The sequence below is a fragment of the Anabrus simplex genome, chromosome 1 (assembly GCF_040414725.1).
Source record: "Anabrus simplex isolate iqAnaSimp1 chromosome 1, ASM4041472v1, whole genome shotgun sequence".
NCBI lineage: Eukaryota > Metazoa > Arthropoda > Insecta > Orthoptera > Tettigoniidae > Anabrus > Anabrus simplex.
Genome location: NC_090265.1, coordinates 519,668,478 through 519,693,598, shown reverse-complemented (window position 1 = coordinate 519,693,598; position 25,121 = coordinate 519,668,478). Strand labels below are relative to the sequence as shown.

Genomic DNA, 25,121 nt, shown 5'->3' with positions numbered 1-25,121 from the left:
CAATCTTCCCATCACCCCGCAATGCTCCTGTTCAGCATAGAAGGTGAGGCCGCCTGGGCGAGGTACTCGTCAACTTTCCCAGTTGTATCCCCCGACCTAGAGTCTGAAGCTCCAGGACAGTACCCTTGAGGTGGTAGAGGTGGGATCCCTCGCTGAGTCCGAGGGAAAAACCAACCGCGGAGGTTAAAGAGATAAAGAAGAAGAAGAAGAAGAAGAAGAATAAATACGCCGAAAATCTAGGATAATAGCGTGTTTTAACATTACAGTTTAATAAAGAAGTATGTCTTAATTAACTGTATGGCCGAATTTTTTTAAAAATTTTATTAGATTATAGAAAAAATATACCTTGTTCTTAAAAAGTACCTGTTTTTTAAAAATATTTTCAGTGATGTTTGCAAAATAAAATTTTGAAACATTCAGTCGAATGGATTAATAAGTAATGCAATATTTCTTTCTTTCTTTCTTTCTTTCTTTCTTAATCCGTTTATCCTCCAGGATTTTTTTTCTCTGACTCAGCGAGGGATCCTACCTCTACAGCCTCAAGGGCAGTGTCCTGGAGCATGAGACTTTTGGGTCGGGGGATACAAATGAGAAGGAGGACCATTACCTCCCCAGGGGCCTTCTGAGGGGAGGAGGGATGAGAAGATCGGAAGGGATGGATAAGGAAGAGGGAAGGAAGCAGCCGTGGCCGTAAGTTAGATGCCATCCCGGCATTTACCTGAAGGAGAAGTGGGAAACCACGGAAAACCACTTCGAGGATGGCTGAGGTGGGAATCGACACACCCTCTACTCAGCTGACCTCCCGGGGCTGAGTGGACTCGGTTCCAGTATTAAAATTTTGTGGCAGAGTCTGGAATCTTACCCGGGTTATCAGCAGTGGCATCTAATCACTCTACACCACAGAGACGGGCATTAATGTCTGTCTAATACCTAAACGAAGTCAAGTGAGGGGTTTGATGATGATTGTAAAGGAAAATAAACGATGACACAGTAGATAGTAAAAAGTGATAAACAAGATCTTAACTTACAACCTAGTCGATAAAAGTGGTAAACAAGACCTTAACTTACAACCTAGTTGGTAAAAGTGATAAACAAGATCTTAACTTACAACCTAGTCGGTAAATGTAATAAACAAGCAACCTAGTCGGTAAAAGTGATAAACAAGATCTTAACTTACAACCTAGTCGGTAAAAGTTTGCTATCCCTGGTCTAGAGGGCACATCCTCATTCCATAACATTACACCTTCGTTAGCTTATACATTTTAAATCAATACGGGAATCTTACATTCAGCGATCGTCTACCTCATCTTATCTTATTTGGCCAGTACTGTTCCTTAATCTATATATATAAAACTAGCTGATGTACCCGTGCTTCGCTACGGAATTCTACATTGTATACAGAATTCTAGGCTAGACAGTGTATACGTTATGAGCAAGATTGTATTAAATTGCATAACTCCTAACGTTACCTTAGAAACGCGACGGGGAAGTCACCAAACGTCTTTTCTCATATGAAGACTGTGTTAGGGAATTTTCATTGTAATGATAGGCCCGCTTGCCTACCATCAGTCATCACCAGGTTGGGGAGTTCTCATTATAATGGCAGACACTCACTCCCCACCAGCCATTTTACATCCTCAGAAATACTGTCTTAGTGGTTTTCCCAACTGAAATGAACATAGGTCATTGCAATGACGTCAGTAGGAATGGCGCGATTAAAAGCAATGCTTTCATATGAAATACTCCATCAAATGAAAGACCACACACTTTCTCACTTTTAAGGAACAGTACTATGCTGGAATTCCAGAGCTGGAATGACCAAGCCGCAGATAGCTGTGATCCGTGAACACTCTTCGTCTTTTTTCGGCGGTGCGGAGGGGTGGGGGGAGGCGAATAGTGGGGAGTCCCAGGGCAAAAACTATACCCTTTCACTAATCTGTTTCCTAGGAGCACCCGATAAGTCGGAAAATCTCAATTCACTACACTGGCAACGGAAAAATCTGACTTGGAGGCAATTTTTTCCTCTAAGCCGGAGGAGAAACCCCCTCTTCACTGGTAATTTGGAATTAAATGAATGTAGAATTTAATAAAACTGAAGAGGAAGAAGCTTTTCTTAAGAAACGGCTGTTTTCAGGGTTGACTTTTGAGTTATATAGTGAACTGTGGTGCTATAATTTGAAATAGACTTAAATTGTAATTCTAGACCAGGTCATACTGCTGCTACTACTACCACTACTACTACTAAGTGAGCCTCTACCGTAAGTGTGCACACAGCTCATTCAAAAGAGTGCGTCAGAGTAGGGATCGAATAGCTGGAATACTATGATGAACCAGTGTTTTACGTACCTGCAGTATCAGAAAATGTACGGAGCAGAGGAATGGCATGCTAAAGAAGAAAGTTTTCCAACTCCACAGCTATTTCCCGCCAATGTTCAGACGGGCTGTTATACTCGGTACGCAGAAGTAATCCCATCTATCGCAGTTGAGCGGCACCATAAGAAACGAAGAAATCACAACAAACAATGGTCAATGTAAAGTTATTGTTGATCAGTAACAAATAATGGTCAATGTAAAGTTATTGTTGATCAGTGTTATGTGCTTTCGATATTGTAGGCCTTCTGAAATACCACTCTTATCATGGTCAGTACAGTAAAACAGAATGAAACATAACTGATCGGAAATTGTGTTGTCTATAACATTTGTTATGTAGTACTTTTCGATAGCACCAATAATATAGGTACCGGTATTTAAAAATTAAATTTTAGGCGCCTTCTCCTAAACTACCATTTCATCTCGGGCGAATAAAATTATTTACAGCCTAGACTGTAGTTTGTTATTCCTTGACTCTATATAGCGGTTTTCATTAAATTCTGTTAACGCATTTTCTTGTAGCTCGGCGCTGATATGGACTTAGCAACAAAAATGCAAATTCATTAATATCTGTGTTATCAGAGCCGGTACGGTAAAAATGTATAAGACATAATTGATTGGAAATTTAATTCTATATAACTTTAGTTATACAGTATTTATCGATAGGACCGCTAATAATATAAATATTCGATAATAAAATTTAGGCCTTGCCCTAAATTACCATTTCACTCAGCGTGAATAAAATGATTTATAGCCTAGATTGTAGCGGCTCATCCCCCGACTTTACATACCGATTTTCATTAAATTCTCTTCAGCCGTTTTCTAGTGATGCGTGTACATACATACATACATACATACAGAAAGAAATTACGGAAAAGTAAAAAGTACATTTTCTTGTTACTATGGACATGACCGATTCAGAAATATAATGCTTTTCAAATTCTGAGCAATGTACAGACAAAACTCTTATTTTATATATATAAATGAACATAGGTCATTGCAATGACGTCAGTAGGAATGGCGCGATTAAAAGCAATGCTTTCATATGAAATACTCCATCAAATGAAAGACCACACACTTTCTCACTTTTAAGGAACAGTACTATGCTGGAATTCCAGAGCTGGAATGACCAAGCCGCAGATAGCTGTGATCCGTGAACACTCTTCGTCTTTTTTCGGCGGTGCGGAGGGGTGGGGGGAGGCGAATAGTGGGGAGTCCCAGGGCAAAAACTATACCCTTTCACTAATCTGTTTCCTATAAATAAATAAGAGTTTTGTCTGTACATTGCTCAGAATTTGAAAAAAAAAGTCATTTCTGTATCGGTTATGTCCACAGTAACAAGGAAATGCTCTTTTTACTTTACCGTAATTTCTGTCTGTCTGTCTGTCTGTCTGTCTGTCTGTCTGTCTGTCTGTCTGTCTGTCTGTCTGTCTGTCTGTCTGTCTGTCTGTCTGTCTGTCTGTCTGTCTGTCTGTCTGTCTGTCTGTCTGTATGTATGTACACGCATCACTAGAAAACGGCTAAAGAGAATTTAATGAAAATCGGTATGCAAAGTCGAGGAATACGTCGCTACAATCTAGGCTCTAAATAATTTTATTCATGCTGATAGAAATGGTAGTTTAGGGGAAGACCTAAACTTTAATTTTCAAATATTTATGTTATTAGTGGTCCTATCTCATTGAAAATTGGTATTCAAAGTCGGAGGGTGAGCCTCTACAATCTGGGCTATAAATAATTTCATTCACGCTGAGCGAAATGGTAGTTTAGTGGAAGGCCTAAAATTTAATTCTCAAATATTAATATTATTAGTGGTCGTATCGATAAATACTACATAACTAAAGTTATAGAGAATTAATTTATATAGAATTAAATTTCCGACATTTATGTCTTATACATTTTTACCGTAGCGGGTATGATAACACAGATACTCATAAATTTGTATTTTTGTTACTAAGTCCATATCAACTCCGAGCCACGAAAAAATGTGTCAACAGAATTTAATGAAAATCGGCATATAGAGTCGGGGAATAATATACTATAGTTTAAGATATAAACAATTTTATTCATCCTGGATAAAACTGTAGTTTAGGGGAAGGTGCCTAAAATGTAATTTTTAAATACCTATGTTATTGGTCCTATCGAAAAGTTATAGAGAATACAATTTCCGATCATTTATCTTTTATACAGTTTCGATTATGATGATGATGCTTGATGTTTTAAGGGGCCTAACATCGAAGGTCCCTTATGATACAGTTTTACCGTACCGACTGTGATAAGAGTGGTATTTCAGAGTCGGAAGAAAACTAAATGTGAAGGCCTACAGTATCGAAAGCGCATGACATTGATCAACATACATTCACCATTGGTTGTTGTCATGTTCTTTGTCTCTTACGCTGCATCTCAACTCCGATAGATGGGATTACTGCTGCGTACCGAGTATAATAGCCTGACTGAATATTGGCGGGAAATGGCTGGGGAGTTAAAAAACTTTCTTTTCTACCATGTCATTCCTCTGGTTCATACATTTTCTGATGCAGCTGGTTCGTAACACACGGGTTCATTATAGTATTCCAGCTATTCGATCTCTACTCTGATGCGCTGTTTTGAATGAGCAGTGTGCATACTTAAGGGAGAGGCTCACTTAGTAGTAGTATTAGTAGTAGTAGTAGTAATATGGTCTGGTCTAGATAGTAGGTTCGAATCCCACTATCGGCAGCCCTAAAGATGGTTTTTCGTGTTTTCCCATTTTCACACCAGGCAAATGCTGGGGCTATACCTTAATTAACGCCACGGCCGCTTCCTTCCAACTCCTAGGCTTTTCCCATCCCATCGTCGCCTTAAGACCTATCTGTGTCGGTGCGACGTAAAGCCCCTAGCATATACAAATCATACAGGCTGTAGTAAGCTCGTATTCAGTTCATATCCAGCTCAGGTCGATTATGTAATGCAATGATTGGATGTAATTGTGTTTGAGTATCCATCCGATACCAGATCATGAAAGGTCAGTTGAGACTATATGTATTTTTATGCTAATTTAGATAACAGTAATATAGCACGGAGCAGTAAACTCCCAAACTGAGGTGCGTTCTCAGAAAATTTCTGTCATTTATTGGAAGAGTTTCGATTCATACATTTCAGTGTAACTTTTATCATATGATTTTAATTTGGATAACCTTCAATCTAATAATAAAGATAAGTTTAACACTGCTCAGAGTTATCTTATGTAACGATTACTGTATTTGACATTTTAAAATGAAATATAACTAACGTTACGTCAATCATTTAATCTACATTGCACACCTTTGGTGTTACCAAATAATTTCAAATGAGTTAATCGTTTTAATTGATGGTGATCTGGTAAGAGTATTTAGTTAAGAGATATACGGAGAAGTGTTGATTATGGCGTAATCTAACTATTGGTTGTTGTTCTACAATTTGAGTAAATTTAATGATTTTGATGTCCACTTAAACTTTTGGGAATATAAATTAATTTCACCTTTATAATAAATGAATTAGAAATTTAATCTGGCCCATTCTCATTTAGTATCAATAGTACCCGTAGTATATTTTTTCTTCCCTTATGTATGAACTTACGAAGAAAAATCCCGGACTGATCGCGTCCCAAGCAGATGAGAGTCTCCGAGCGGTAAGTATATTTTATTACAGAGCGCCGCGGCAGAACCCTAGAACAGATTACCGCCGCTTCAACGTTTGCAAGGGTACTATATTTCATTTCACAAATTTTATTTCCATTTTAATTTATACCTAGACGTTATTTAAAGGGGTTTATGAAGAGCGATATCAATGGTATTTCCTGAAGCTATTAGTGCAACATATTTTGCATATTATCAGAGAAAACACCGCAAGCTTGAGGGAGAAAGCAAAGCCCCGCTCTCTGACTACGGTGTTCAATGAGACATGTTTTTTCTAGTAGTATGTGAGGTGAGTTCAATGGGTATTTGAACAACTAGTTGCACAATGCTCACAATATATCTGGTACCAATTTCTCACCCATTATCCACGCCATTTTCAAGTCACGTTTCTTATGCTTCCTTCATATGCAAAGAAGGTGAGTGTAATTTTTATCCCATTACGTTTGTCTTCTCCTGTTCCAGGTAAACCATACGTTCTGGAGATGAAGGACCTCTTCACGCGCTTCACCAATGATGTCATCGCTACGTCAGCTTTTGGAGTACAAGTGGACTCTTTGAAAGAGAAAAATAACCACTTCTATACCATGGGCAAGACGCTTACCAATTTTTCTGGAACAAAATTTTTCAAATTTATTGGACTTATGATGTTCCCCAAACTGATGGAGGTAAGAATTCATACACAAGGACTCCATGCTAGTTAAATGTCAATTTCTAAGGCGCGTTAACACTAGGCTAGTTCTGGGGAAATTACTACCATTCTAGTGATAAAAAGTAGCTGCTATTGTATGTAAAGCGTGGGACAACACTGGCTGCAATGCTAGCTCTTATGTTTGAGAACGGAAAGCAGATCTGAAGGCGGGCTATTTACTATCCCACTCAGCAATCCTCACCCCCAAACTTTTGCTGTGCTTCGCATAGTCTTGCGTACTATCTCAAAGGAAACATGAGGTAGAAAGCTAGTAGTACAGATAGGGAAGCTGCACTGCCTTGCTTTTCCTTGAGTGTTCAGTCTGTGTTTAGTTAGGAGTCTAGTTCATGGATGACAAGTTTCATTCCTCTCCTCGTTATGTCTCCTCTCGTATAAAGTAAATAAATGTAATGATGCTACTAATATTACAAGATATTCACAATAGCACATATTAATAATGATAATACTAATTAATTTTAGTATCTGAATGTGTTCTTGAAGGTTTGTTTGTCCATCCCTTCTCCCGTTTCTCTACGGGATCGAGTATGAGTTGAGATGAATCTGTCGTGGCGGGTTTTGATGACCGGATGCTTTTCCTGACGTCAATCTCATCAGAGGAGGCAATGAGATGAAATGAATATCGTGATATATGATAGTAGGGGAGGGTGAAATCCGGTCTTCTTCTTATCCGCACTTTCTCTCCTTTTAAATTATTCGCATTCCTTATCACAATGTTAGGAGCACGTACAAACTCCATGTGTTTCCTAGTGGTACCGTGACGAGAGCTGTCTGTAGGGATGTACGAGGAGCCGTTCCTTGTGCATCCTCTATTGCCATGCGATGCGTGCGAAGTCATCGCACACCTTATTAACGTTCGGTATGCCACCGTCGGAGGAACACCACACACGGCCAGTGCCACCCATTCTCCATGTTTGGTTTTCCTATATGCCTTGTATATATATTTGCTAGTTGCTTTACGTCGCACCGACACAGATAGGTCTTATGGCGACGATAGGACAGGGAAGGGCTAGGAGTGGGAAGGAAGCGGCCGTGGCCTTAATTAAGGTATAGGGTCAGCATTTGCCTGGTGTGAAAATGGGAAACCACCTTCAGGGCTGCCGAAAATGGGATTCGAACCTACTATCTCCCGAATACTGAATACTGACCGCACTTAAGCGACCGCAGCTATCGAGCTCGGTATGCCTTTTATCAGAAACACTGGGGTCACGAGTCAAATTGTTGCCAGGCCATGTTTTAGTGCACGTGTTATCACCGTGCCCCTTTTGTGTGGATCTGGAGGATCCCTTAACTTATGGACATTAGTGTACATTATGAAACTATGCGCTTGAACTGATTCCTCTGTGGAGTATTGTGTAAGCCGAATGGCGCAGGATGGGCCACCTAATAGAATAATGGACTCAGTTACGGAGTGTAAAAGAAGCAGTAGACCTAAGTGACACTCAGTTTTGACGGTAGAGTGCTGCCTTTCTGGGCTCAAGTAGGTGAGTTCGATTTGGTTTAATCTGGAGATAGTTGAAGGTGTTGAACTACACAAGCCTCGTGTCAATAGATTTACTGGCACGTAAACGTCTCTAAAGTCCTAAAATTAGTTAGTGGGACGTATTATTATTATTATTATTATTATTATTATTATTATTATTATTATTATTAGTTAATTTGAGATAATTTAGAGAGAAGAGGCGTATGAGAAGAATTCACTGTGGCAGTTGCAATTGAAGGATGGCCGAAGCACTTAGTTCAAACACTGAGAACTGCTGACCGAATACTGAGATATATAAAAGTCTTATTAAGAATATTTTTCGATGGTTTAACTATTCGGCGACTATTGGTACTGAGAAGGAAGGAAGGAAGGAAGGAAGGAAGGAAGGAAGGAAGGAAGGAAGGAAGGAAGGTACCGCCTGGTGTGAAGATTTAAAGCCACAGAAAATCAAAGAGGGGGTTCTAACCCACCTCCCGAATGCAAGCTCATAGCTACACAGCCTGTACGGCAAACTGAGTTGGTATAATGAAACTATACGTTTGTTTTTCCAGGATATTTGTATTAAATAAGGAAATACCAAGCCATTGATTTCATTTCAAAATGAACCTGTACTGTATCTCGCTTTTGTCACCCACTTTCGCTATCATATCTGTTAGACTTTCAGCTTAAAAGACAACAATGCACTCATTTCAAACTTTTAGAATCTTCTTCTTTTTCTGAAATATGTCAGAATTATATTTTAAAGAGAAGACGTTAACGCCTACACATTTGTCTCTGTCAATATTTCAGTTTTTCAGAATAGGCTTCTTCCAAAAGGAGGAGAAACAATTCTTCAGTGACCTGGTCCACCAGACGATCAGCACTCGAGAGAGGGAAGGTATTGTCCGCCCCGACATGATCCACTTGTTGATGCAGGCACGTAAGGGGGAGCTGAAGGCCGAACACGAAGAGAGTGATGTCTTCGTCAATGGAAGCGGCAAGGCCAAGAAAATAGGTAAGTAAATTCATGACGTACATTGGTAGAGTTTTAATATTTATACTGACATGCCAAAAGTCATACTATAACAGTGTTTAAAGGTAACAATCGGTGGTGACACCATACCGTGACGTCTTAGAAATGCCCAGACCGTTACCAGGTGTGATCTGACAGTGAGTGTGAACACCGCTTCTGCCGTTGCAAGGCGACTTCAATTATCGTCTTTCGAGCGGGGCATGGCAACTGGGTCCAGATGAACGGAACGCTCCATTGTTGTGTGGACGTCTTTAACATTCCTACATCGACGATGCCACGTGTGTATCTGAAATACCTCATGAAAGGCATTTACATCCCACAATAACAGCGCAGTGGCTGACCACGGATGCTTAGTGGTCACGATTTGCGGGGTCTGCTTAGATTTGTCCGTGGCAACAGACAAGCCATATTGGCTCAAATCATATCCACGAAATCAGGATGTCCCAGGCGCATATCCAGCTGGCCAGTGCACCGTTCTTTAACGTCAGTAGAATATGGGAACTTATGACCTACAAGAGTTCCCTTGTTAACACTACAACACCGTAAATACCGCCTCACCTGGGCGCGTGACGTTGCTGATTGGGTCCTGGAAGACTAGTAGCGTGTAGCTTGTCCGTTGAGTCACTGTTATGGTTATTTCGAGCTGATGATAGGACCAGGACCCCAGTTGTCAACAAGGCACCATACAAGCTGGTAGTATTGGTACGTTCGTATAGCATGGACTGGACCCGTTGATCCACCTGAACAGGTCATTGACCAGTGATTGCTGCAGTGAACTGCGTGGCGACCACTTTCAGCCCTCCTTGGACCTCACGTACCCCTATGACGATGAAATATTCCTGCGGGAAAATCCACCGTGTCATCGGGCCCAAATTCCCCAGTCTTCGTACGAAGCGCTTTTCGGAGAGTTTCAAACTGCTGAAGCCACCTCGTTTGCCTGATATGAACTCTGTCGTTCATTTATGTGACGTGGTGGTGAGACCCATTCACACCGAGACTCTGCACCTACAAATAACAGGATGCTGTGGGTTGCTATCGAAACGGCATGGGTCCGAATCTCTACACAGGGGTTTCTTCCACTTATAGAGTAGATGCCACGACGAGTTGCTTTACTTTGCGTAGCTAGAGAAGGACCTACACAATACTAGATTCCTGGTTTGATATTTCATTGGATTTCGTCCAATGGATTTAATATATAAAATATTTGAAGATTTCAAGATAATTTGTCTTTTTCTATAAACATAAAGTAATAATTTCGTATATTACTTCAAACCTTCGTCGCTGACAGGTTAATTTTTCATACAACTGCAGCAATGATGCCATCTACTGGACATGAGTGGCAGCCAAAGAGAGAGAGAGAGAGCTTCGCAAAGCTAAAAACCGTCAGTGTAATGTTATTGTTGATCACTATTATGGCGTTAGGTCACTGAAGGCTACCACATTTAGTTTTCTGCCAACACGGCGAGTTTAGGGCACCGGAGATGTAGAGGAGTCTTTCATTTCCACAGCCTTCATGACACCCTTTTCTCGTACTATTGTTCTCCGCGCTTTTCTTTCTCATTTCGAAGGTTATCTTAACTACCTTCCTGATCAATGTTGGCTCGTTACCTGATAATAACGCGGTTTTTTACCTTATATTTGCACGTCAGTGATGTTCGGTTTTGATTAAATTCGCACTATAAATCTATATTCTTTGTTAACATTGGCCGTGCGGTAATCATATATGAGACATAAATGATGAGAAATTGTAGTTTTTGTAGCTCTTGTTGTATACAGGTTTAAGATGGAACAAATATTTCTGAAGATCGTTTCGACTTTTATGAAACACGTAATAATCGTGACTATCTTCGTTTTGCTATTCGCAAATTGAAAGTGCATGAGGCATATAATATCGAAAATTACATACTTAACAACTTGTATAATGAATCACTTTCGATACAGCTAATTCTAAAGGAGGAATTTCAGATTTACTGTTTTGGTTCCCTTTGATCCGGTACTATGTACTAATCAAATATTACTCGGATCATTAAAAAATTTTCAAACTTTCGTGTTCACCGTAAGCATTTACTGAGCAAACGAATTACAGGCCTTTCCTGCCAATGTCTATGCACTTTTGCCATCGTTCTGGTAGACTCCGTATATGCGTAGCAAACGATTCTTTGGAGTTACTTCATTGGTGAAGAACTTCTTACCCCGCATGACCTCTTTCATTGCGTCAAAAAGGCGTAGTCTAGGAGACAGATCGGGAGAATATGGAGGATGTGGCAGCACTCACCTTCATCTTCGAATCCTCGCGGATGATGGAGCGGAGTGTTTCCCGTGATAGACCTGTTGCCTTCTCTAGTTCATCAAACGTGATTCGCTTGTGCCCAATTATCAAGTCATTGACACGCTGGACATTGTTCGGTTTGCGTGCAGTTGCTGGGCACCCAGTGTTTTTGCGTTTATAAGCACAGTCCCTTCCATTTCTGAAATCCGATACCCAACGAAACACGGATCTGCGGTTTAGTGCTGTTTCCCCACATGTGGCAACTAAACTATTGTGGATGTCTGAAGCAATCACTCCTTCCGTCCAGAGAAACCATACTGTCCACCGTTTCACATGCTTGTCTGCTTCCATGTTGTCTTATCGATGCCCATCAGCGTACTCGCAAGCCGAAACAAGTGCTGCTGCTATGTACCACTTACGGGAAGCAGCAACACCATTTGGTGGCGGTAGACAGTACTCTAGTCTATGTTCACGCATACATTGCCACCCGTTTCAAACTGCTTCTTTGCAGGAGTTATAGGGTGAGTTCCAATCAATATTGAAATTTCACAGCCTGTTTCCAGTCATTCGACCGGGTCAGGAATGGAATGAATGAAGCCCCCATCTAGTGGCGAGGATAGGTATTGTGCCGGCTGCCGAATTCTGTCGTACTCCTCTGGGGCAATGATAAATGACTGACAGATGAAATGTTAATGGAGAGTGTTGCTGGCATGAAGGATGACAGGGAAACCCAGAGTACCCGGAGAAAAAAAATGTCCTGCCTCCACTTTCTCCAGCACAAACCTCACATGGAGTGACCGGGATTTGAAACACGGTATCCAGCTGTGAGAGGCCGGCGCGCTGCCGCTTGAGCCACGGAGGCTCCAACCAATGTTGAACGTATTAAATATAAAAGCTTGGGTACTCTCCAGATATCCCTAACTTAAATACTGAGTTCCACGATATTCTGTGCAGCAGTTTTCTCGTGATTACCACACAAACAAACAAACAAACAAACAAACAAACAAAATGAACAGCACCCTCTTTTGTACACTGATGTCCATAAGTTAAGGGATGTTCGATATCCACGAGAAATCATTGCGTTATGGCGATGGTGTGCAGACTGAACTGTGGCTCTACAACAGGCAAATACATAACAAACCTCGCTGCTCAGTACGAGACCAAGTAGTGTCCCTAATACAGCCTGCATGGGCAGAGGTTTTGGTACAGGTGTTCTAATTACATGTCGTGTGCGTTTGACACATCGCATTCAAGTCGTAGGAAAGCATGATGACACAAAGAACACATCTGGCTACGCGTGGTCGGATCGTCGGCAGATCAGAGGTCGGCCACAGTCAGCGCCAGGTGAGCCGTAGTGGAATTTCACGGGTGTTGAAAATATTCCAAGAGGGAAGAAACGTTGAACGGCACTACGTGCTACAACCCAGCGTCAGGATAATTATTTTGCCTCAAATGCCCGAGGACGTCCAACTAGCACAGCACCTGCACTGACTAGAGACCTTCCCGTCAGACTGTCTATCGTCGGCTTCGAGAGGTTCTTCTGTATACTCGGCGATCTACCAGATTCATTCTTCTCACATAAAGGCACACGTGTCTGTCCGGCTCCATAGCTAAATGGATAGCGCGCTGGCATTTGGTCGCAGGGGTTCCGGGTTCGATTCCTGTCAGGGTCGGGAATTTTAACCATAATTGGTTAATTTCACTGGCACGGAGGCTGGGTGTAAGTGTCGTCTTCATCATCATTTCATCCTCATCACGACGCACAGGTCGCCTACGGGAGTCAAATCAAAAGCCCTGCATCTGCCGAGCCGAACTTGTCCTCGGACACTCCCGGCACTAAACGCCATACGCCATTTCGTTTCATTACCACGTATCTGGTCCAATATGGTGCCTTCCTCATAGTGATTGGTTCCAAGCTATGGGGTAGTGTCCTGTTCACGCATCAGTCGTGGTTCAGCCTGGAGTATGACTCTCGCCGTCTGTTGATTTGGCGCGCCCCTCGGACACGTTATGGCCCTATCAATATTGAGGAAACGGACCGATATAACGGCGTCAGTGTTCTCGTTTCGATTTACACCATTTTAGGAGCACGTACCCTATTGCATGTGTTTCCTAGTAGTACCCCTACGGATGCTCTCTACAGGGATGACCTACTGCCACTGTAGGTGCAGCTTCTCCGTGGTGCATATGGACCTGGGTTCCAATGATGGGTGATAATGCCCGTCCACACAGGGCTGTCCTCGTGGATGAGTACCTGCAACATGAGGTCACGACACGCCTAGAGTAACCGGCTCGCTCCCCGCTCCGATTGAACATGCATAGGCAGTTCTACGGCGAAGGACTGAAGCCCTAACACCGTCACCACGGACCATTTTTGACCACCAAAGGGCACTTGTCCAATAATGGGACGCATTACCTCCAGTGGAGGGACACCTGAGGTGGTCATTGACACCCACTATCCATGTACGGTTTTCCTCTGTACCTTGCATCAGTCTTAATGTCACGAGTCACATTGTAGGCAGGGCACACTATCGCCGTGCCCTATGTCTTTCCGCTGATATCGAATATCCCTTAACTTTTGGACATGATGGTATATTGTGCACCTTCTCTGAGAGAAAAGCCAAGTATGAGGCAACAATTTGATGTGTACCGTACAGACAAAACTGTAATTTTGTGAATATAGTCGAAAGTAAATTCAGTTCAGTTTTTGTTTGTCTGTTTGTTTACCTATCTGTCTGTTTGCGTTGCGTATTTATTGCGACATCACGAGAGGAAGTCTGAAGAGAATTTCTCGAAATTCTGTATTTAAATTCAGGGAAAATCTGGATGTACAATATGCTATATATTGATTATCTGATATATACATTTGCGTAGCAATATTAAGCAGAAACGGCCCAAGGTTCGTGAGAGTCTAGGGACTGCAAGGGGTGGGGAGGGGGGAGCGGAAAGATATCCTTCTCTCATTTAAATTAGACAATAAAGTTGGCACTATCTGGAAAATATATTCTGAGGGGTGAGACTCACCTAGCACCCCTACGCGTAGGTATGGGGAGAGGACTGACTCGTGAGAATAGTCAAAAATACCTCAACCAAAGTTGGCACACAAAAGACTTACTATCGGGAAAGAATACTGTGGGTCAAGACACCACTAGCACCCCTTGGGAACGGGTGACATGTAAAAATAATCGAAAACCACCAACACAAGTACAGTGTCGAATCCATAGTTTCCGGGGTCACTGAGACATACTGTATAGTTACACTCTGGATGCCGTTTAAGTTCAGGGGGATTGGTAAAAATATGTCCAAAATAACCGAGTAGTATTGAGTCAACAGTTTTGGAGTGGTTAAGTGGATTGGAGACATAGTCAGTGACAGTTGGAATTGTCTATATCATATCTGTAGCGCGAAGCGTAAATAAAACTATACCTCTTACCTTTACTATTTATTTGAAATGATCAACTACTTCCCAGGCAATGTAGGCTATCAAAAGGAGAAAGTTTAACATAAAACCAAATAATCTGAAACTTAAATTTCGACACAATAAAATGACTATAAAACTATGAAAGTCGTAAAATCTCAATCAACATCACAATAAAGAAATCTACGAATATTTACTCACATATATCACAGGTAATATGAATCGTAAAATTAAACATTTAAAGAATGTGAAGTTCTGTGATCACACTAAGAGTTTATTTATGGTTGATGGTTTACTATCGGTTCTTTCCGAAAATGTTCAATCTCTCAAAGAAAAAATAAGAAAACCGTAATGCAAACATGTTTCAACATAATGATTACTAGCAGAAGTACCCGTTCTTCGTACGGCTTATCAGAAACTGGCTTTAGTTACTCATACTATCGGTGTGACACTGACTTCATTAGATATTTATATCACTGGTGTATTTACTTAAGTACGTAGAAATTATTTGTCATGTTTGGAATTATAGTGTATCTTCTTCTTCATTTATACATGGGGGCCTCTAAATATTAGTTCCTAATTAGCGTCGACCTCTAAGATATTTTGCTACCATGTTTTTTCTTCACTTCCTCCTAGATATACCTGCTCCCTTCACAAAGCTGCAGGTTTAGTGTAAGTACACTTCCGCTAGATAGTACAACAAATATAAATATTATTGAATGTATTTGTTTGATCCGACATTTCGTAACTATTACAAATGATCAAGGAAATACGCGATGCATAAAAGAAACTACTATAATTATCGACAATTATAATTCACAGGGCTTGTAACCCATGTTACACATCATATAATGAATCTGAGTACAAATGCTGAGAAATTTTTCAAGTCATTTTCAAATCTTGACAATTTTGTATAGTATATAAGTTGTTTTCATGGTTACAATGATCGTAAAAGTGGATCAAAGTATCGGCACTAATAACATCAGTGATCCTACTACTCCATCATCTGATAGAAAATAGTTTAAACTATAGGTAACAGACTCCGCAAAATGATGAAACCTAAGCCAGTACGTAAAAACGGAGGCCCTTCGGCAACCGCTGGTCGCTGTACTACGGAGATCTCCGGGGATATTATTTTTATACTTCACTCCCTTTCCATCCCCGCCCAAAGGAGTGTTATGAGTGTCTTACACAACAGTTTATTTTTTCCAGACGGTAAGTCATAGGCCTATGTGTATCAATTTTGGTTTTCAGCTATGCCCAAACGTACATGTATAATCTAGAATCTAGAATAATGTAGAATCCTATAGCTGACGTTGACATGGTTACGGCCGTTCGTTTCTTTATCCGATTCCTAGAGCAAGGGTAGTGTGGTTCCAATATCTCCATAACGGTTGGTTTTAGGGCCTTAAAGCATGGTTTTCGGGCCCGAAGGGTTTACGGAGTTTTGCTCTTTGCGTCAACGGGCTTAAAATGAGCTTTGTCTCGTCCTTGTACGACAAATTCGATATTTTGCCTATATTACCCTATTATTTTTATATATTCCCCCCAGTGCCCCCACCTCGAACTGTTTTGAAAATAAAATACAGCCCATGTTACTCACTGGCAATGTAGCTTTCTATAGGTAAAGTAATTTTTAAAATCGGTTCAGTAGTTTTTGAGTCTTTTCGTTACAAACAAACATACACATTTTTCCTCTTTATAATATTAGTATAGATAGATATAGATGTATAGATTATATCCCTACACATACGGTTGTCGTCAGAAAGGGCATTCAGCCGTAAAACAGGGTCAAATCCACATGTGCTACACAATTCGCACCCGCAACCCCACAGCTGTGGATAAAGTGATAGAAGAAGATACCCATTTTAAAAATTCACCCGCTTTTTAAATTCTTTTCACCCCCTTAAGTGGATTTTCAAAAAAGAGTGTGCTCATGTTTTAAGGAGATTCCAAGTACCAATTTTAAAGTATGTAACATATTCATTTTTTGAGATATATGTATCCTCATATTTCACTCAGCCTACACCAAAGATTAGTACCAGGTTAATTCCTGGGGGCAAAGGCGGCCAGGCGTAGAGCTAACCACTCTACCCCATGACGTGCCGAGGTTAACAATGGTGGAAGCCTTTACCTTCCACTCCTCCAAGAGCCTTCATGGCCTGTACGGAGGTGACTTTGCTTTGTATCCTCATATAAAAATTTCAACTCCTTCCTCACTCCTTTTCTATTCGTTTTCTGAAACCGAATATTTGTGCTATTTTGTTTTTAAAGGAGATTCCAAATATCAATTGTCATGTCTGTAACATGTTAGGTTTTTGTGATATATTGTAAATAATTTCGCTGCTGTAGAATCCTGGAGCTGACGTTGCCATGGTTACGGCAGTTCATTACTTTATCCGATTCCTAGAGCAGTGGTAGTGTGGTGCCAATATCTCCGTAACGGTTGGTTTTAGGGTCTTAAAACATGGTTTTCGGGCCCATAGGGCTTACCGAGTTTTGTTCTTTGCGTCAAGGGGATTGAATTGAGCTTTGTATCGTCCTTATACGATAAATTCGATATTTTGCCTGTATTAGCCTATTATTTTTATATCTCCCCCGCCTGTGCCCCCACCTCGAATTGTTTTGAAAATAAAATATAGCCCATGTTACTCACTGGAAATGTAGCTGTCTATAGGTGAAGTAATTTTTAAAATCGGTTCAGTAGTTTTTGAGTCTATTCGTTACAAACATACACATTTTTCCTCTTTATAATATTAGTATAGAAGAAAAAACAATCAGCCCATTTTGATACAGTTTCTAGTGTTGATCATTTCTGTAAACCTCCACAGGACTTTTTCCACGCACGCAAAACAGCGACCGAAATCGAGTCTTCATGTAAAAGTTGTTTTCAAAGACGTCACAGACTGTCTTTCAACACTAACGAATATATTGTGTACAAAAGGTGTATGATATCCGAAATGAATATTCTACAACAAAATAGAATATAATTCTTTCACACAACAATTGTGAACGGCTTACTCTGTACATGTTGAAACGTGTTTTCAAGATGTTCTTCATTTGCTAATTCCTAACAGATAGCAGAACCAAAAAAGTCCAGTAATACATAGCAGTCTTTCAAAGTAACTTTGTGAGAGGTCGGACGAAAGTAACCGAGTAATAGGTGAGAATAATACATTATTATTATTATTATTATTATTATTATTATTATTATTATTATTATTATTATTATTATTATTTTTAATTTCTAACAGATATGACTGACGAGGACATCGAAGCCCAGGTCATGATATTCTTCTTTGCCGGCTTTGACACTGCCTCTACTCTTCTCTCATTCGCTTCAATCCTGCTCGCCACACACGAAGACGTACAGAGGAAGCTTCAACAAGAGGTGGACGAGATGCTGGGGGACGACCATCAACTGACGTATGAGAAAGTACAGAAAATGAAGTACCTGGACATGGTCATATCAGGTAAGCACTTGGTTCATCGAGCGAGTTTTAGCTGTGCGCTTAGGGGCGCGCAGCTGTGAGCTTGTATTGGGGGGATAGTGGGTTCGAATACCACTGTCGGCAGTCCTGTAGACGGTTGTCCGTGATTTCGCATATTCACACCGGACAAATGCTGGGGCTGCACCTTAATTAAAGTCGCGGCCGCTTTTCTCCCACTCCTAGCCCTTTCCTTTATCATCGCCATCATAAGACCTACCTGTGTCGGTGCGACGTAAAGCTAATTGGAAAAAAAAAAATTGGTTCGTCGTTACAAGTAGAGTCGAGAGAACGGAAGTGCTCCACTACATGTATTTTCCAAATGCATCTTCTAAACATCTGTTGGCCATTCCAACTCCCAGACGAACCAGTCGCTTATTCTTTTAATTTAAATTCCCATACACAACATTCATTTATGAATATAGGTCCGTTCTAGGTGAGAATTTAAAGAAGAGGGATAAAGATCCACAGTGGCTGGAAGGTACTGTTTTGTAAATTGTGTCTACGGCAGACCTGTGGAAGGGTACACCGAAGGCGTGAAAATGGATGCCTCCGAGTAGCTCGGAGACACACACCAGCAAGGTTGACAGTAACAGTGGCAAGTTCTATAGCCAAATTAAATACGTATATTATCTTTATGAAGGCTTTAATCATGATGATTTATTATGTTAGTTCTACTACCATCTCTTCCACAACAAACCGTTCTAACAAAGAGTCATAACTGCAATATAACTAAATTTAATTAAAATCATTTTTCCTGTATTTACAACCATAAAGGTATACAACTAGGTTGAAAATTATGTTAAATTTTATACTTTAATATTTGAGCGAATTCATCCCAATGAAGAGCGGACAATGTAATTTGAACTAATGGAACTGATTGTTATGTTTGCTTTCAACTCCGTTTCCACAAACCACTGGAGATATAATTAAATGAAGATATATAATTAATTCTGATTACTGGTTCAGGTTTCAGCCCATCAAATTATTATAAGTTGATCGCTTGAACTCGTCAGACTCCACCAACCAAGAGTAAAGAGCAGGCTGCCAATCAACACAAGGGAATTGACAGATCAAGAGGCGTGGTGGAATACTGCTCCCAACACGATCCCCTGTTTCTAAATTGGCAAGATTGCGTTTCCACGACTGCACCTAACATTAAAATATACAACAGGTGTGGTTAACTCGTCTCCATAATTCTCGGGTACTCGGGTATTTCACAGCTATTTTCTTGGAACTTGCATCTCATGAATTTCAGAATATTTCTCCCGTATTCAGCGCTCCTCGTGGACAGGAAAGTTTTCAGTTTTAATTAAGGGATAGTCATTTATGTGACGAGTGTTACAGTGTCAAAGAAATCCTGAATTCTATGGTACATCTTGCTAGTAACGGTTCTGTGCAATGAGTAGTTGTGTTCTGTGATTGCAGGAGCAACATTTTTGATATAAAAAATTGAAACAATTACTTTTTATTTACTATTCCAGGATCCAGCGGCTTTACAGAGACAGTATTTTCAATTAAAAACTAGAAGTAGTCTTATATAAGGAACAGAAGTGATAATGACCTGATTAAGCTGGTTTTTTCCTTTGTGCAGGTAGACGCAATTTAGTTTTCAATTTCGACTGATTTAGTATATAACTTTGCATTTTCTAGTTTGTTGAAGCTAATGTAGATTAACAAAACATAAAATGACCTGAAATGGGAAATATTTAATCGATAAAATAATGACAGTTTCGTTTTTTAAATAACACATTAAGGTACTACATATATAATCACACTTAATCACATGCTACATTAGTGTCGAAACCAAATGATAAATATCAACAAGGTAACTGAAATTAATTTTTCATTGAGTATTATTTCTGAAAATCGCCTTTCTTTTTTTAATTATTATTGTTATTATTATTATGATTCCGGAAATATCGTGGATTAAAGAGGTGTGAGAAGGTGCTGGGGTGAATGGGTGGACAAGGAACTGACCAAAGCATAAGTTAATGCACTCAATTTTGAAATCTTATCTCTTTCCCTTTTTTGACTTTAAGATTTGATAAATAGAAGATCTGAATAAACTATCACAATACAATAATGAGCTCGCTCCAATAACAATGGCTTAAAGTCCAACAATCAGGTACAAAAATAGAGAGAATTATCAACATGATAATATTCGAACGGATGAGCGTTATAGCTCTGAAACAGGTACATTATTTTATAAGAGCATGTTTCCTCCCTTTACTTACTTAGCCTAGGAGTCTGAGCTCCAAAATTAATAGTTCAGGCTCTCAAAAGTATCAATTTTTATAGCGTACCAGTTTATTCCTCACATTCTTCAAATAAGATGTTTACAGTCACTTAGCCCCCTTTTGGGCTTATCTTCTGCTCAACAGTTTTTCACTTTCTCTCACAGGAACATAAATAGGGGCAATAAGTACCGTACTTATAATAAATGGCCTTAATGTGAAAAGAAAAATGTGGAACATAATTGGCCATGAACAAAAGGGTAGCAGGCGATACACTTGCACTCCTTCTAGAAGTTATTAAAACCCTAAGTGGGCTTACGGCCCAAAGACAGGGAGGCTAAGCCGGGGTGTCTAAATGAAAAACATAAAATTCCAAGAGAGTGTTAAGAGTTTTAGAGGATTAGAAACATCAGTCACCCCATACCAACTTGAAGGAGAATCAGCAGAAGTTGATCACTCTTTGTTCGCTTTCATTAAATGTTTCCAAGCAGGGATTCGAACATAGTCCTCAGACTTGCCGAAAATCTACCTTTAAACCATGAAATTATAACTGTCCATGAATAAAATATTTTGAAACCTTACCCTAAAACTATCTGCCGGATCCATCACATCTTAAGAAAATGCTACCATTACCTTGAGTTCCTGGGCCTTCCAGACGCCGACCTGCAGTCCCTGCACGCTTAGTAAACGCCGCACACAATAATCTGGAGCGATGACAATGACATTACGGCCTTAAAGCGCCCAGCTTTTATCTTGTCTCGAGGGGAAGTTTCCAGAACTCTTTACAGATAGGCTGGATGCCCGTGCACACCACCAATTTTAATTGGCTAGAGAAAATATTCACAAAAATTCTAATTGGTTGATAGATACGGGAGATTGAGGGGGGTGGCGGAGAAGTGTTGACAAGCTTGACAGAAGAACAAAAAATCTTCAAAACTAAGGTTAGCCACCTCTGAAAATTAACTTACCCTCAAGAATTAATTGTTCTTAATCCCGGAGAGGGGTAACTTTGGTAGATGGTAGAGACATCTAATAGTTGGAAATCCAAGTATCATGCATAACATTAGTTCAAGTTCAATTACATAGATGGCCTTATAAAAGGCGCGCAGTTTAACTGGACGGAAAACCCCAGGTACAGATCTCCACCCCCTAAGGTTTTATCACGGTATGAACAGCTTTGAAATCTTGAATCTTGCCATACATTATTTTTCAGAAAACATATACTGTATAAGTTGGAGTATCATTTGATAGAGAGTCCTTTCTGGTTTATTTATTGAAGTAAAGTACTTTAGACAGTGTATGCGAAGTAGTAGAAGTTCAGGCTGTTGCGTCCAGATTTGACAGCAAGAGCGGCCACCGCTGCCGATGGCAGGGCGGGGTCGCCCGGACCCCCAAGGTACCCTGAAATACCATCCTCCCGTATATTGTAGGGAGGAGCCGAGACCGGAGTCTCGGCCGAAACGAGGCGGGCCATGCTCCGCGCCGGCATCTCTCGCTGGTTGACACAACGTGGCCTCAGGTGAAAGTGGAGCACTGTAACACTGAATTTTGGACAACGGCAACTGATTCACGGACAGTGTTACATGTGGTGCAGGTAAGGTTGGAGGCCTTGGAGGATGTGTGCACGGATTTTCTGGCTCAGGTTTGAAGGCAGGGACCGTAATGGCAGAATGGTAATGAAATTATTGAAGGAAAGGTTTTCACAAAAGGATTTAAACCAAAAATCAATGTTAACTTAGGATATAACTTAAATATAAGTACAACCTCTGACAACCAATCAGGGAAGAATGCCTCCTTATTCTCTCTTTGCTTACATAAAACTTAAACTAATAAGATGCTAAGGAAAGAAATGTAATTAATTCAGCAACATCATCACTTGATGGCATATAACATAAGAAGCAAAGGTATTCACACAGGTTTTACTTGAGACATGTGAACACAAAAAATACTTTCGTTTTCCGGGTTACTCGCCAAAAGGGTGACAGGAGTAAGGAAATCAAGTATGATGCAAGGTCCATGAAATCTGGAGACACATTTTTAAGCATAACCTGATCTCCAACTTTTAAATTGGTGGGTCTTCGTCCACGGTCATACCTCATTTTTACTCTCTGATATGAGGCCTTAAGTGCCCAACGAGAATGATCTTCGTGGTGGAAAGCAATAAGGGCAGATCGCAGATTACGATAAACCCGCTCCGCTCAGCTAGAGATGGCTGTGGGTAGCACGTGGACGTCGTGACATGTGAGATAGAAACATCGAAACAGAACTTAGAGGTGAACGCCTTAGCGTTATTAGAAACAATATATTTACAGCGTCCAAAAAGTGCAAAACTAGTATTGAGACAAGAAATAGTGGACTGAACTGTGACAAGCCCAGTCGGAAACAGCCATGAGAACCGTGCGAAACCAAACACACACACACAAGAATGAATTTATTCCCCTTCCCTTTAGATTGAAGGAAGTGCCCGACGTAATCGATGTGCGATCGCTCCATAGGGCGAGATGCCTGGTGTGAAAGCAATAGTCCTACCCAGTGTTGCCAACTTATATTTTCAAGAACCGCTAAATACTACTAAAAATCAGCTAAAATTCCGCCAAGAAATCCAATCTCAAATTATAGACAGTAATAATAATAATAACAATAATAATCTGAGGAAAATTCTCGGCCCCCGAAAAACAGAAGATGGATATAGACTGAGGTCACGCAAAGTGACAGAAGAACTTTCCAACATTGCAGCAGACATCCGCAAAAGACATCTGAAATTTTATGGGCACGTCCGCAGACTGCCGGCAAGCTTGACACAAGAACAAAAAATCTTCAAAACTAAGGTTAGCCACCTCTGAAAATTAACTTTTCCTCAAGAATTAATTGTTCATAATCCCGGAGAGGGGGCACTTAGGTAGATGGTAGAGACATCTAATAGTTAAAAATCCAAGTATCTTGCATCACACAAGATTCTCACCTACATAGAACATCTAAAAAATATCCCATGGGTACTGGCAGTGAAGAAAGATCTGGATAAAGCCCAGATGAACTCAAATGACACCGCCGACAGAAACCTCTATAGGAAAAAAAAATAATGGGTGGAAAGTGCAACCAGAGAACGAAGTGAAAAAGAAGACTGGAGCAAAGTGGACAGAAGAACGAAAAAGGATCCACGGAGAAAGGATGAGAGCTATTTGGCAACTCAGAAAACAGAACCGTTAGAGCTTTGCGTGATCCATTGGGTCCATACGCACATAATAATAATAATAATAATAATAATAATAATAATAATAATAATAATAATAATAATAAATGTCTGTACTCACCTGATCTGTGAGTTCCACTGGGATTAACCCCCTGCCTGCGAGACGGCGAGCTAAAATTTGTATGCGTTTTACTGCCGGGTGCAAGCTAGGTGAATCCCCTACCTCAAGGGCCACACACAGAACAGACCAGTTCATTAAACGGTCTTCCTTCATAGCATAAATATAAATGGTAGTCTCTCACAGTTTCATTATCTGTCGTCAACGTCAACTAAGAGAAGTACCCTTTCCCCACGCAATACAAATTTATGATACCACGATCTCATATAACATCAGATCAAAATAACATGTTTTCCTAATGTGACTGCTAGCTCCTGAAAAGGAATACGGAATAAAATGAATAAAACGCTAAATTCCGCTATAATAAATCTAGAATTCCGCCAAGAAATCCGCTGTCTGCTAAATGGTATATTTCTCCGCCGACAGTCTTCTAATTCCGCCAAATTTAGCGGAAAATCCGCTAAGTTGGCAACACTGGTCCTACCTTGGTATACAACATGGGCTTGCTAATCACACAACTCTTACATGGTTTAACCAGTTCCCTAATCTCGCCGTCCATAATCTTCCAGATATACGTCTTCCTTATCTTCTCTCTGGTATTGAAGATGCCCAGATGTCCCCCTAGTGGCGTCTCGAGGTAATACTTGAAAATCATAGGCACTGGGACAGCTGGAACCACAATTTTCATCTTCTGGTCGTGCTTCGAAGGGCAACATAGAACTCCTTCCCTCAAAACATAAGGGACAACATGTTCCCCAGAAGAAAGGGTCTCCATAACAGGAGCCAGCACTGGATCTCCACGTTGGTATTCGCTATATCATGAAATAACAGAGGGACATCAGTTAAAATAGCACTTTTAGTGGGAGGTGTGGAAATAGAAGGCAAGGGGATTTCCTTCGAGTCAAGATAAACAGAATCACCAGAAAACATTCGGCTTAATCCATTGGCGACAACATTCTCAGATCCCCGACTGTGTCACACGTCAAACTGAAACGCCGAAATCCGAATCGCCCAAAGGGCGATCCGCCCGATACGCCGGGGCCTGGCTGAAACCCAGCTCAGAGCCTGATTGTCGGTCTCTAATTCAAATTTAGCATGCTCAAGGTAAAGACGGAATTTTTAAGGCAAATATGACGGCCAGTCCTTCTCACTCGTATACAGAGTACTCGGCTTCTTG

General features: G+C 40.6%; 1 protein-coding gene across 1 annotated transcript in view; it reads left to right on the top strand.

The window, feature by feature from the left end:
- Positions 1-25,121, top strand: part of LOC136857063 (cytochrome P450 9e2-like) — a 52,702-nt gene that overhangs the window by 13,641 nt on the left and 13,940 nt on the right. Inside the window, exons 4-6 of the mRNA XM_067135433.2 lie at positions 6,486-6,688; positions 9,002-9,206; positions 18,166-18,384. Of these exons, the coding sequence (XP_066991534.2) occupies positions 6,486-6,688; positions 9,002-9,206; positions 18,166-18,384 (627 nt within the window). The remainder of the gene's footprint in view (positions 1-6,485; positions 6,689-9,001; positions 9,207-18,165; positions 18,385-25,121) is intronic.